This window comes from Galleria mellonella, unplaced genomic scaffold (genome assembly GCF_026898425.1).
Source record: "Galleria mellonella isolate WM207_F2 unplaced genomic scaffold, CSIRO_AGI_GalMel_v1 utg133, whole genome shotgun sequence".
NCBI lineage: Eukaryota > Metazoa > Arthropoda > Insecta > Lepidoptera > Pyralidae > Galleria > Galleria mellonella.
In genome coordinates this window covers 374,532-388,559 of record NW_026441990.1, presented here as the reverse complement: position 1 = coordinate 388,559, position 14,028 = coordinate 374,532, and the positions used below count along the sequence as shown (strand labels likewise).

General features: G+C 32.5%; 1 protein-coding gene across 2 annotated transcripts in view; it reads left to right on the top strand.

Annotated features, from left to right (window-relative positions):
• LOC113511161 (serine/arginine repetitive matrix protein 1) overlaps window positions 1-14,028 on the top strand; it is a 94,246-nt gene that overhangs the window by 63,635 nt on the left and 16,583 nt on the right. For both annotated transcript variants that reach the window (XM_031912059.2, XM_026894770.3), the window contains exons 2-6: window positions 8,826-8,979; window positions 11,440-11,730; window positions 12,366-12,558; window positions 12,990-13,080; window positions 13,531-13,659. In XM_031912059.2, coding sequence (XP_031767919.1) covers window positions 8,924-8,979; window positions 11,440-11,730; window positions 12,366-12,558; window positions 12,990-13,080; window positions 13,531-13,659 — 760 coding nt within the window. In that variant the 5' untranslated portion in view covers window positions 8,826-8,923. The remainder of the gene's footprint in view (window positions 1-8,825; window positions 8,980-11,439; window positions 11,731-12,365; window positions 12,559-12,989; window positions 13,081-13,530; window positions 13,660-14,028) is intronic.

Here is a 14,028-nt window from a genome sequence, read left to right as displayed (position 1 = left end):
TTTTCACGATATTTCTGTCTGTATAGTTTTACGCTATAGATTTCAATTCACTTGTATAGACGACAAACACTGCTTTTACTTTACGTAAATATAAAACAAAATTTTATGAAAGATTAATGAAAATAAATACTAGATAATTTTAGAGACATGTATTTATATTTATTTATGTCTATATATATTTATTTAATTATAATATCTAAATAATAATTAATTAAAATTACATTATACTAATGAATTTAATTGTAAATTATGAGTATATACCTATGGAAGTAAAAAGGTTTTATTTATTTATTTATCAGGTGAAATGGAATATTAATTTATTGCATAAAAATTTTTTCTTCAACAGATAGTATTTGTGGAACTGAACATCTTTCAACAACAGTATAGATATGAAAATATTTTTGTACCTTACGCGTTATTAAATAGATCACGTAGATGCCCCATTTGTATGTAGGAAGAATCATAAATTATTTTGTATTCCGACCTTCGTCCTTCCGGTACAAACACTATAGGGCTGCCATAACTTCAATTGCTAACATCAAGGGAAAACTTCAAAATCAATATTTCAATTCAACATTACATAAAATTTTCTGAAACATTTCCCTATCGCAAACCCTCAGTCCGTGGAGTGAGGGTTTCTGTAGAGGTTTTTCTTAGAAACTAACATGAAGTTTGTTAACATGCGCATATGACACTCCTTGCAGGCTATACTTTTATTCAGCACTAAGTACTTTTTTATTTTTTCTAAGAAATTTCGCAGCTGGCTTTTGGCCACAACAGAATATCAGTGTTTTCACTTTTGAAGGCAAAGCAATAAGCTGAATTGTGACCATTTTGTGTTACTGTGACACACGCATGAAGGGGAAAATTGTTAGTTCTTTTATGCATTTTTTTTTTTATATTTTGTATATGTATTCTTTTATCTTTTTCCACTATGCATGTCTATCTATGTCTGTTTGTGTGCTGTAAGTAATGCAAATAAACTGTCTATATATCTATCTACTTTATTATATTTTTGACATAAAAAAGCTTTCATTATCAACAACAACCTTCTTCAAATTTTTTTTAATGATTTACGAATAATTATCAATTTTTGACATTTCTTTTTCATTTCCGCCTGCTCGAAACCCAATTTCAGTCAAGCAGAACGGACAATAAACTCAGCTGTTGTGTTTTTCGAAAAGTTGAATTACATAAATAATGAATTTGTGTGAATACAAACTACTAAGCAGTATCAGATCATAAAATTTAAAACATATAGTGTATAATTAAATCAAATGAATAAAATAAATCACTTGTTATTTACAACAGTAGTAGGTATAATAATTTTATCTACAGAGTGTTCCTGTAATATGAGTAGTTTGATGAATTCCAACAAAACATGGTTATTTTCTCATTAACAAACTATAATAATATCAACTATAAGCAGTAGATACAGCGTCATTTGTGAAGAGATATCAAATCTTGCACAACACTGCACATGTGTAATTCATTTGCAGCATTCAAGTACGAGATACTGTCACTGATGGCCACATATATCATTCAGGGCGTGCATAAATCATAGAAAATTAAACCTCACGTTATGGATATAAAGTTTCAAATTGTACCAAAGGTTCACAATGTCATAAGTCGACATGTAAAATTGACATCATTGATAAGACGAGTAAATATGTTATACTTGATGTCTAGGAAAATGATTATGAAATGTCGATGCATGCGATATTTGTAATTTATTTTGACCGATTTCAAAATTGAGAGTTCTCAATTCGAGTGTTTTTTTGTACCTACTTCAATACTGAACCGATTTTAATGATTCAATTTTTATTTACAATATTTAATTGCATAGTCAGTTAGTGTAATTATGAATTAGTATTAAAGTAGATTTGTTTATTATTATGTTTTATTTAGTGGACTATTTTGTTAAGCTTGTTTTCATAATAGAATAAGATTATTTTGTCCGATGAGGACTGATGGTAATGCAGATATTTCCTCGTTGAATATAAATTGTAAAAATTGTAAATTGTACCTTATGCAACTGTATCTTTCTTAAATAAATATTATTATTATTATTATTCCTTATTGTCTTTTTCTTAAGAAAACAAGGACTACTTAGTTATTAATAAGTTTTTTATACCACAAATTGGCAATCAAGCATACAGCCCGTCTGATGGTAAACGGTTAAACGATAGCGTATGGACGCTTGCAACACTAGGAGTGTCGCCTGCGCGTTGGCGACCGTATAAAAATGCATAATCAAAATAATAACTAATACGTTATCAATTATTATTGCCATTAGTCAATTATATTACCTTTTTACTCTTTTTTCGATTTACTTATTATTATTTAATTTTAATAAAAAAGAAGTTATAGTGTCTACAAAATATAGCCAAGTAGAAAAAAGAAAACACTGTATGCAAAATATTTTGTTTAATTAATAAAATAAATAAATAGGATTATTTAAACATGTACCTACGTTATTTGATACCAAATAATGCTTTTACAATAAAATTCCTATTTTAACACCACAAAATGTGGCGTGATATAATGCTACACCTATATTCTTACGCTTACACGTCATATTATATGTAATTCGCAAACGTAATCTAACACTTTATATCGTATATCACACATTTTTATGTCAATGCATGTATAATACTTAGAACAGTGATTGTTGATAATTGCAACTCAAATGCAATCAACCGGTAATTACTTACGAGGTTAGAAATACTCGGTATTTTGGTGTTTTTTTTCTTTTAATTGACATACAACTTAACATATAATTATGTTATTGAAATATAGTATTTATAATATCTAGTATATAGTGATTAAATTGTCTTACTTCTATTAATATTATAAATGTGAAGTTTTATAAAAAAAAGTTTTAATGTGACTGTTTGAATAAGGTTTAACAGAAATTTATAATGGATGAAATAATAATGGATTAATCACATTATCTAATCCTAATTGCATTACACTATTACAGATAATAGGTAAGTAAGATAATGTATATATTTTATTGTTTCTATTTTAGAGTCATTATTTATTTATTTATTCATTAGTACAAATATGTGTACATGGCGGACTTAATGCTAAAAGCATTCTCTCCCAGTCAACCATAGGGAAGTGTCAGAATACTCGAATGCGGTACTACTAATTATGTTCTAAGACATGAGCCACTCACTGCATTTACAAATAAGTCATATCACATCAGCCTTTGACTGGTAACTGCTGGATATAAGCCTCCCCTTAGGGGGTTTTGCCATGCTTGGCAGGCGTATTGGTAACCGCAGTTAGGTTTAGGATATGTTTTAAGAGGGCACTGCTGCACGTCTCTCGCCCTCCCTTACTCGCCTTTTACGACACCCACGGGAAAAGAAGAGGTGGCCTATTCTATGCCGGGACCACACGGCAAAATACACATATACCATTATATATGTACATATAAACAATCATATACACATACAATTACAAATAAGTGATTAAAGATATTTTATATATAAAAAGAAATACAATTTTGACAAAGTAACCAACGCAAGACCCTAACTGAGGCAATTGGCAACGTCTATTTTTAAAATTAATTAAAGTTCTTTTAATATTCCTGAACGATTTCTAAAAAAATGCTATTTTGACATCTACTGCTGTTGTTAAGACCCCTTCTATTAATTTTTCCTTAAATATTTACTATGTGTAAACGTCGTCTAGTTCCAATTTTATTATATTAGCAAAATAATATGATTGGTAGGTATCTAATGCACGTCAGTTACATTTATTACATATCTAATATTAAATAGACAAGTCTAGAAAGTTGTCTAGCCACGAGAAAATGAAAGTGTTCTTGGCATTAAGTTTTTCTTTGGAACCAGACTTGATATCTAATTATACGCTATTATGACATTTTTTAATGAAGTCACACATGCACAATGAGTGCATCATTTTGCGCCAGTTATTTACATTTTTTTGTGTGTAAAAAAAAATATTTTATCTTATTGTATGTTTAATTTATTTATTTTATATTAATTTGACATCCATGATATAACGTATTTAACTGCCTTTTTGTACATGTTACCTTTTTCAATTGCGAACTGAATTAAAGGAAAATATTTTCACTTTCATGGTTTTATTTTCATCTTGTTACTACCTACTAAAGAGAAAGTATGAAATTTGAAATATTTTTGTGAAAAATATGAAATGATTGTGCATAATTTGGCCCGTATGATTGGAAATTGGAAAATGGAAAAAAATTAAATATGTATTATTAAAAGTTCGTAAAGATCATCATCATCAAGATTGCGCATCATATGTGATGCTCAATCACACTGAACAGACTTGAATGCAATTTATTACACGTGTCGACCACGGTAATTACTTTTACTTAACAAAGAATTGCAACGTCACAATTATCTGCGAACATTAAAAAATAATGTAAGATTTTTCCTAAACATTTTTCAATGTTTCTGACTGATTGTTTAAAAAGTGTTCCGCTAGAGAACTAAGACGTTAATCATATTATATATTGCATATAAATGTACCACTAAGAACTTTACATTTGTTAACTGTGAACACTATTCATAATCTGTGACTTGTAACATAGACTAAGTATGTATTAGTTTATGGTAGATTGTATTTTTTAAAACCCTCTCTGGTTCCTGCTTTGCAACATGGTCAGCGGAATAAAGCTTGCTCTGCGTAATTACGTTCAACATTTACTTTATATTTTGCTTTAGAATTTTTAGTCACATATTTTTCAGTGACACCTTAATAAAAATATTATTATATTATTAATGTTTTGTAAGCTAGCAAAGCACTTTTTCTTTTAAATAATCCATTATAAACATTGAAAAATGTTCAATTGTTTTTTAAAATAGCCACACTTCATTATGAATGCTCTTAACATACGAGACACTTTAATTCAGCTCTCGATTTGAAGGGTATAACAGTATGTACTATGTTGACTGAGCTATAGAGACCATATGTACAGCGTGTTTATAAATAACTGTTACTATTTTTCTTCACAAAAAATTGTAATTCTCTCGCTCTTTATTTATTTATTTATTGCAAAATAGAACTTTGTATGAGTGGCGAGCCTAATGCCATTCGGCATTCTCTATCAGCTAACCATTAGGTAAAGACATAAAGCATATAAAGGGCAGTGGTGAAAAAAATTTGATATAAATATTATAACATATTAAGGTATATATATACACCTTAGATTATATAAATAGAGCATCGAGCCTCAAAAACGGGTCCACTTTTTGTCAACTAATTGTCAAATTAACTCACTCGTTTTTTATCAATGTTCTATAGGTATACTTACACATAAAATGTATTTAAACGTATTATTTAATTAATTAAATGAGTGTTTACACATTAAAAAGATGCGGGAATTATAAGACAATATAAATATAGGAGTTATAAAGGAATCACTCAAAACTATTTATCACGTAAAATTGTATGAAAATGTTGACACGTTTTTTCGAAGCATTTCTATACAGATACTCTATCTATATAATCTAAGACTTACACATAATACATAATCATTACTTTTAACATATATTAATATATGATATACATATATATATTAAAACTATAAAAATATATGCATTATGAGATGTAGAAACAGTTGGGTAATTTATAACTAGAGCTGGTTTTGTTGACCCAACAAGTAATTCAAGTCTTCTTTTAAAAATAGATTTACTTTACTGTTCCAAGTTGTATGAAAAATAAGACAAAATAATAAAGTATGTTCCACATATTTTTAATTAATGCTTACATAGTATAATTAGTAAATGAAATGTGTTCGTATTAAGTATTAGAGTGAAACGACCTCATAACCAAACTATGGCGCATTCTATTGTTACGGACATAATCATTAGAAATAACGGTTAACGTCTAATTTAGAATTATATAGCACTATAGTCTGTTTCAATGGAACTTAATAAAAATGTAAACAAATTTATAATTGACCCAACTAAAGAGTGTGCTGATGTAATAGTAAGTAGTACGAATAAAATATTGGTTGTCTATTTAAATGTTTCAATAAGTTACTAATTTCTTTTAGATTGGGGGGAAAGGGATTGTTAGTTATGAGGTCTAATGAACCCATTGCTAGCAATATTGGGTATATTCCAGTCGTACCAGTACCAGGTCGACCTTCTCGTGGTTCCACCTGGAAACTATCAGTTAATTCCTGATGAATTCATCATGATGGGCTAACTGGCCTGTTTTCAGATCAGATCGACCTCCACGCGGTTCCACCTGGAAACCATCGTGGTAGATTCTAGTGAAATTCGTCACGATGGGCTAACTGACCTGCTTCCATCGTCACCTATCATCCCCCACTGGTGCCCTGCCAGCGTATACCGATAGCGCAAGCGGGGTTACAATTCCATTGTCACCTATTAAAAAAAAATTCTTTTAAAGCGATCTAGATCTAGATATCTCTACGAGTACGAGTATATAACAAACCAAATTATAGTCAGTTTTAATAGAATTTAATGAAAATGTAAACAAACGAATAATTGTTCCGACCACAGATTTTTATTATTGAGAGGCAGAAATACCTGTGACACTGCGACCTTTCTATATAAACTTTTGTGCTCGCCCTTTTTTAAAGTTCACAGTTAATTCCTATCAGTGATATGAATTTTAAGATGTTCTTTGTAGCGATGTTTATTTTTATCTCATCAGTTTAAACAGAAATTGTTGATATTGGCTGGAAATATTTCGATATATAGACTTGGACATAATTATAAAATTAAAAATTAATTAATTAAAAATACAAAATTCTCTCTGAATAAATTATTCCTTTCTAATAATCTATTGAATATTTTATATATAGCAATCATCTATTGAATTTAAAAAACTGTACCTATATCAAATACCTCAAGAGATTGTTATACCATATTATTGTTTATTTGTTAATTAGCATGCTGTGTTTCCTTTAAAATGATTGTACACTAAGTATAATCTTTATCCTTACCACTCAGTTAAAATTATATCAAATTATACTCTGAACTATTTACATTATTTTTATTATACACACACTGCACAGACAATCAGACAACAGGTGGGCCGTCAGCTTGTTTGCCATTCTAAGTTGTATAAAAAAAGGACTTTCTGAGTAACAAACATAAAAAATACAAGTGAATTGAGAACCTTCTCCTTTTTTTGAAGTCGGTTATAAAATGTATTTAAAAATACTAGTTAATACCGACATTATGCTACTTCATTGTGATATTTATATCTGTTGTCTGTCTCTTTTTATTTTATATTTATTTTAATTATTATTTTCACGTACCCTCAAATGGGTTAAAGCTGAAAATCAGTGTTTTGTTCCTTGAACAATGTTACACGCTGAGCTTCGACCTTTTTGTATTGCTGCAGATCACACATAATAACACAATTTTATAAATCTTATGTTGTTTTATGTATTATCTATTCTTATGTACATGTTGTGTGTGATTAGTAACAAACAAATAAACAATATATCTATCTATCTATCTATCTATCTATAAATAGACAGTAATTTTAATATTAAATCTTATCAGTGTAACAATTGTTAGGAGACCAAATAAAGATAAGATAAAATAAAAATAAAAAAATAAATAATAATCACTTTATATAATTGACGATTTACAACAGAAACATAGCCATGCAAGCACATCTGCTTCCTGGCAGTTACACGAATAGGACAGAGATACCCAAGCAAACAACCTTTAGAAGTTTAATTTAAATTTCCGGCTAACTCTCCAACGATGAAAATACCGATAACCTAAACCGGTAAATTATGCCTTATTATGTAAGGCAAGGTAAGCGTGAATCTCAATAAGGTGTATCTAACGACTCCTAACAACTGTTATCTACGATTTGCCCATTGTTTTGCCATAAACAGATCCATTATAATGAAGTTTTTGTAAACATTACAACACGTGCAGCGAAAGTGCGGAAACCATTGAGCGGAAATTTGTTTGATATTGTATAACTGTCATGACTACTCCGGATGAGAAACGGAGTCGGTTCACGTCAATTATTTCACTGATTATTTCTAACCGAAGAAGGTTATTGCATAAAATTAATATTCCAGTTTCGCATAATTAAAGATTGTGCCCCACAAAAAAGAACTGATTTCCATTGTGACAAAACCAATTATATTGTTTTAAAAGCTTAACTACTGGACCGATTTGGATAAAATTTCTACGAGACCGTAAGTAAGTGTAAGTATATCCTTTCAGATCAAAAAGGAATTTTCCAGATCGATGTATAACTGATAGAGTTATGAGATGACAAACATAAAAAATACCTTCTTTCTTTTTGAAGTCTGTTCAATTTTTTTTACTTTTATAGTCAAAATATAAAAAAATTTGGACATGCCATATATAAAACTATATATTACTAATTTCCTTTTGGAAATATTTTTTAGCACTGACAAATTTATTTATGTGAATTAAGATCGTGTTCTATAAAACCTTAAAAATTAAAAATTGAAGTTGAGTTAACTTCATTTATGGCAAAACCATTTTGTTTTGATTTCATAACCACTGTACCGATTTTGATTAAATTTCTATGAGTCCAGTAAAGTCCCAGAAAGGATACTTTTTATCATTGTTTGTTTTCTTTATCGATCTATCGAATCGATTTACAATTGACACAGGTAATAAGGTAGCAAACATAAAAAATACCATCGAATTCAGAACCTCCTTCTATTTTGATGTAATTAATAAAATTGTAAAATGCAAATTTCTAATACGAGGTATTATGTAATTCCGTATTACAGTAATTAAAACAATTAAAACTGTTGTGTTAATTGCGCCCTCTATTTGTTACAGATTAATTACGCGTGGCCTAATCGCGGTGATTAGCGGCGCTGGCGGTGATCGAATGATGAACGGGGTCGGCGACGGCTCCAGCGCCCGGCACCGCCGATATGGCAGCGCTCTCTTGTTACCAGCCGTGCCGTTCGCACCTCGCGCAGCCCGCTAGGTACTAATGTAATTTATTTTATAAAACACTAACGGCCCGTCCCGGCTTCGTACGGATGGACACTTCTACAACATTTTTAAAAGTGATTATTGTGACATAATGATAATAGTTGGACATATAATATTGAGAAGTTTTTTGTATGATATTTTCTTCAATATTGTAGAACATACTTTTGTTCTATCACCACACCAAAAGTTTCCACAGCGCACGCGACGAAAGATATTTTATAGCATTTTTTTACACCTCGAGTTACGTTACTAAAGTTTTAGTAATGATCCCTAATTTTTTCTAGCAATAAATATAGCCTATTTTACTCAGGGTGAATGTAGCTTTCTAATGGTGAAAGAATGTTTTTTAATTGGAAAATTAGTTTTTGAGTTTATTCATTACAAACATACATACACACAAAAATACAAATCTTTTCTCTTTATAATATTTATAAAACATGTAATGGCAAAAAATCTTATGAAAACTATTGCCTGTAGATAAGACAAGAGTAATTTTCCCGTGGGTGTCGTAAGAGGCGACTAAGGGATACTTAATGGTCGAAAGATTGGCAGCAGCGTCTCTTTTAAAGCGTTACCAAAGACTATCTAAGCGTGGCGCTACTGGCAAAGCCTTATTTATTTTATTTATTTATTTATGCTTTATTGACCACATTACAAAAAAAAAATGTCTGGTACAAAAGGCGGACTTAATACTATATAGCATTCCCTCCCAGTCAACCTTTGGAAAAACAGAAATTTTATTATGCGGCGAAAAAAAGCCTTCTTCATAGAGGAGACCTATGTTTAGCAGTGGACAGTTAACGGCTGTTATGAGCGAATTAAAAAAAAGAGTATTACATATTTATGCCTAAGGTTTTATCGCTAAAACGTAGAGATTTCTTTTGTTTTATATTTTCTTTACCTATTCCAATAATGAAGTACCGCGTTTGTTGATTCACTGTTCATCTCAAAGGTTGACAGGTAGATAATGCTAGTGGCATTAAGTCCGTCTTTTGTACCATATTCTCTATTGGTCAAAAGTTATTTAAAAGATAAAGAAAAAAAAATTATAATAAAGAAACAGAGTTGTTGTGCTTTTAATGTAGTCAAAATACATTTTACTCGCAGCTCGTTCGCTTTTTAGTCATTGGCCGTTATAAGCAATATTGTTATTGTAGAATATTTTATTATAGATAATTAATAACCTTAAAACCAGATAAAAATTAATGCTATGTATTAATAAATGGACGAAAATGAACTGACGTAGGAGTGAACCAAATCAGTTGTGAAAATAATTATCGAAATCTGTTCGAAATTGGCGTCGTAATTGCTTATAACATGGAAAATATAAAGGCATAAAACCTACCCTTACCAAGTCACTTGAATATTTTAAATCATCTACAGCAGTTTTAGCTGAACGTTGTAATGTTGCAATAGTTCAGCTTCCGTTTTCTTTTAATATACTTAGACTAATAAACAAGATTACGATCCACCTGACGTAAAGTGGTTTTTGTTTTTTATAAATAATAATGGTATGGTAACCCCACCTGCGTTATTGTTATATGCTAGCGAGGCACCTGTCAATGATGATAGGTGAAGATGAAAGCAGGCCAATTATCCCATCACGACAAATTTCACAAGAATTAACCGCAATGGTTTCCAGGGTGAATCCCATTGAAATCGACCTGATAGAGTATATTGTTAGCAATGAGGCTATTAGATCTCCATTACTAGTAATTCCTTTCGCCCCTAAAGATAAAAAATGACGGGTACCTAATCGTTGCCCATAAACATGAACTGCGACATGGATATCACAGAACGCATTGTGACAATATGAAGCTTCTGGGGGGAAAGGGATTGTTAGCAATGGAGTTTGACAGCCCCATTGCTAGCAATATGCCCTACTAGGTCGACCTCCACGTGGTTCCCCTTGGAATCCATCGTGAACAATTCTTGTTGAATTCGTCACGATGGGCTAACTGACCTGCTTCATCCTCACCTAACATCCTTCACTGGTGCCCCGCCGATGTATACTGTTAGCACGGATGGGGTTACCATTCCATTATCACCCATTAAAAACAAAAAAAATATGAAGCTTCTGTTGTGCACAGTATCTTGTTACTATGGTCGCTGAGGTGGATATGAAAAATAAACAAGGAGATATATATTTACTGCTATCAACATCTGTTGTGAGAAAGAGAGTACAAAAATGTTGCTATTATAAAAATATAATCTAAGTGTTGCTAGCTAACAGATGCCCATATCGCCTTACATGCGTTGCTATTCCTGAGAACTGCAGTTTTATACCTCTGTTCACAATAATTTCACCACGCCATATCTCACCTGCTTTATGACAGAAACATTAATATGACAGAGACACCCAGACAGATGGCTTTTGTACCAAATCTTTTTCTGGTAAATATATTTATAAATATATAAATAGATAAAATAGATGACTGCTTTTAAATTTCAGATGTCTGGACGAGGAAGACTGTCGGCAGACATCAGCGACGTTATCACTTCGCCGCCAACAGTTCATCGAACGATGCCACGAGGCTCGCGGAGTGCGTCACCGCGACATCATCCCTGAAGTGTCTGTAAAGAAGACGAGGGAGGAGCTTGCCAAGCATGCGTCACAAACCCTACCGCTGAACCGCCGGCTCAACGTTGAGTCTGGCTGGTCGAAAGTCGAAGAGGTCCGCAAGAAGTTCGAGGGAGTGGCCACGGCGACTTCATTTTCTAGATCCTTCGAGTCACCTCCAAGGTGAGTAATTTTTGATCGATTTCAATTTTAACAAAATAAATACGGTACCAATACCATGACAAATTGAGTGCAGTTACTAAATGTCTTCTTCTTGCAATTCCCGCGCTTGAAGCATCTAAGATTAATATCTTAGGTGATAGTAATCGACTACCGTAGTTAGTGACCCCTTACCATAAAATGGATTTTGTACTCTCATATGTGTTCAAATATTTCTCCAACACATAAACCAAACAATAGTTTGTACTTCTACATACTCTGATTTATGAAATTGATTTATATATATCCGTCAGAATTTTAGCAATTTGACTATTTTTATAGTTCTCTATGTATTTCTAGTTATATGTGTCTACTGCTTTCATAGAATTCTGCATTCTGACTTTGATTGCTTTTATAATTACTACGATGGAGCAGTAAAAAATATAATCCATTTGATTGTAAAACTAACTTTTTTAACTAAACTTTATAACATGACAAGAGGTAACCAATAATTTTAGTATCTATATCTCACTCATATTTCTCCCTATTTAATGATGGAATCAGTAAGTGATACAGCAGTCGAATTTCTGCAAATTTCCGTTGGGAATGATGATTGTCTTTGGTGGTGATTAACATAACATTAATATCTTATACCGCAGACGTCGATTGGCTGACTCCCTGTTCGCAAGCTTCAAGCTACCTCGCAAGAAGGACGGCATGTCTGCACCGCGCTCGCTCGCGCCGCAACCGCAGCAAAAACGCAAGTCCGCCGTCGAGCTGCTAGCAGAGACCAAAGCATTTTACGTTAAGTCCGAAACCGTGCTGGATCGGAAACAAGAGTTACCGTTGAGGGTAAGTTTGGAATTTACAAATTTGTTAGCGGAATAAGATGTACGAGCAGAGACCTTTCTGTGTAACATACCAACTCCAAAGGGCTTCAATTAACATATGGGATACTTATCTCAAATAAACAGGCAACGCAATAGTTTAAGACTAGTGGTTATTATTTATTGCTCTAACCAATATGTAAAATAGAAGATAGACATGGATAGCATTCTAGATATATCAAGAATGCCCAGTAACTTAAAATAAAGTCATGTGTTGCGCATATGATCCTTAAACAGAATAGATTTAGATAAATGCTCCTTGGTTGTTTTTATATCGCAAAGGTGGCAAACAAGTCACCCTATGGACGCCTGCAATACTAGGAGTGCCTTACTTCTACTTCTAATATCCCTATTCTTAAACATTTCTGTACGTAATTAAAATGTTTTTCTTTCCAGATGAGTAGCGGACTAGGTCAGGCAATAGCCGCGGGCGGCTGCCACCTAGTCAGCTCTGGAACCCTCAACAACGACGCTTGCTGTAACCCCTGTGAGTTGGCTCATAATGGTCATATTTTTAAATCAACTGTCAACTTTCTTGGCAGATAAGGATCATAAAACGGCAGCATTAGAGGGAGACTTTGTACAAAAGTCGTTTGCTTGGACCCCTCTATCCAATTCATGTTTCTACCGTGAAGCAGTTGTGCTTGCATGGTTGTGTTTCAGTTTGAAGGATGGAATATGGCAGTGAATTGACAGGGTACAGAGAAATAACACCTAAGTCCTCAAGAATGACAACGCATAGTACATAACAGAGTACACTGTTTCGCCCGTGATACCCCATCATAGGGTAATAGTATACTCTGTTATGTCCATGGTACTACTAATGTTTATAGGCGACGGTTACCATGACGGTTCTACCAGGTAGGCCATTAGCTTGTTTGCAATTCTAAGTTGCATAAAAAATTTATTTGTTATTTCTAATTTTTACAACTTCCAGATGCAACGACAAGAAGTATAAGTAGTACACGACGGGCTGTGAGCGCGGGCGAAGGACTCCAGAACACGTTAAGACGGCTCTTGGAGCACGCGGACAGTAGGGAGAACGTCTACTCGCCTGCTTACGTTTGTGAGTACTCACATCATTTTTGTAATACTAGTTTTTACCCGCAACCTCGTCCGTGTAGTTAAGATTGATTGATTTGATTACCCTGGATAAAAAGTAGCTTATGTCCTTCCCTATGCCAAATACTACATACATATAGGTATGCCAAAATTCACAATAATCGGTTGAACCGTTAAGGCACCAATAGATAGCAAACACAGTTTCAAGGATTTGTAAAAAGTATTACTCGTGTAGGGTTAGCACCGTCTGAAATAAAAGATTTTGAAGTCGCCTTCGAAACTTAAAAAACCTGTGATGTAGCATATCGGATAACGACTTTACCTGCCCTGTTTTACTATTTATTACTTACTTATTTACATATATTTAAGTATA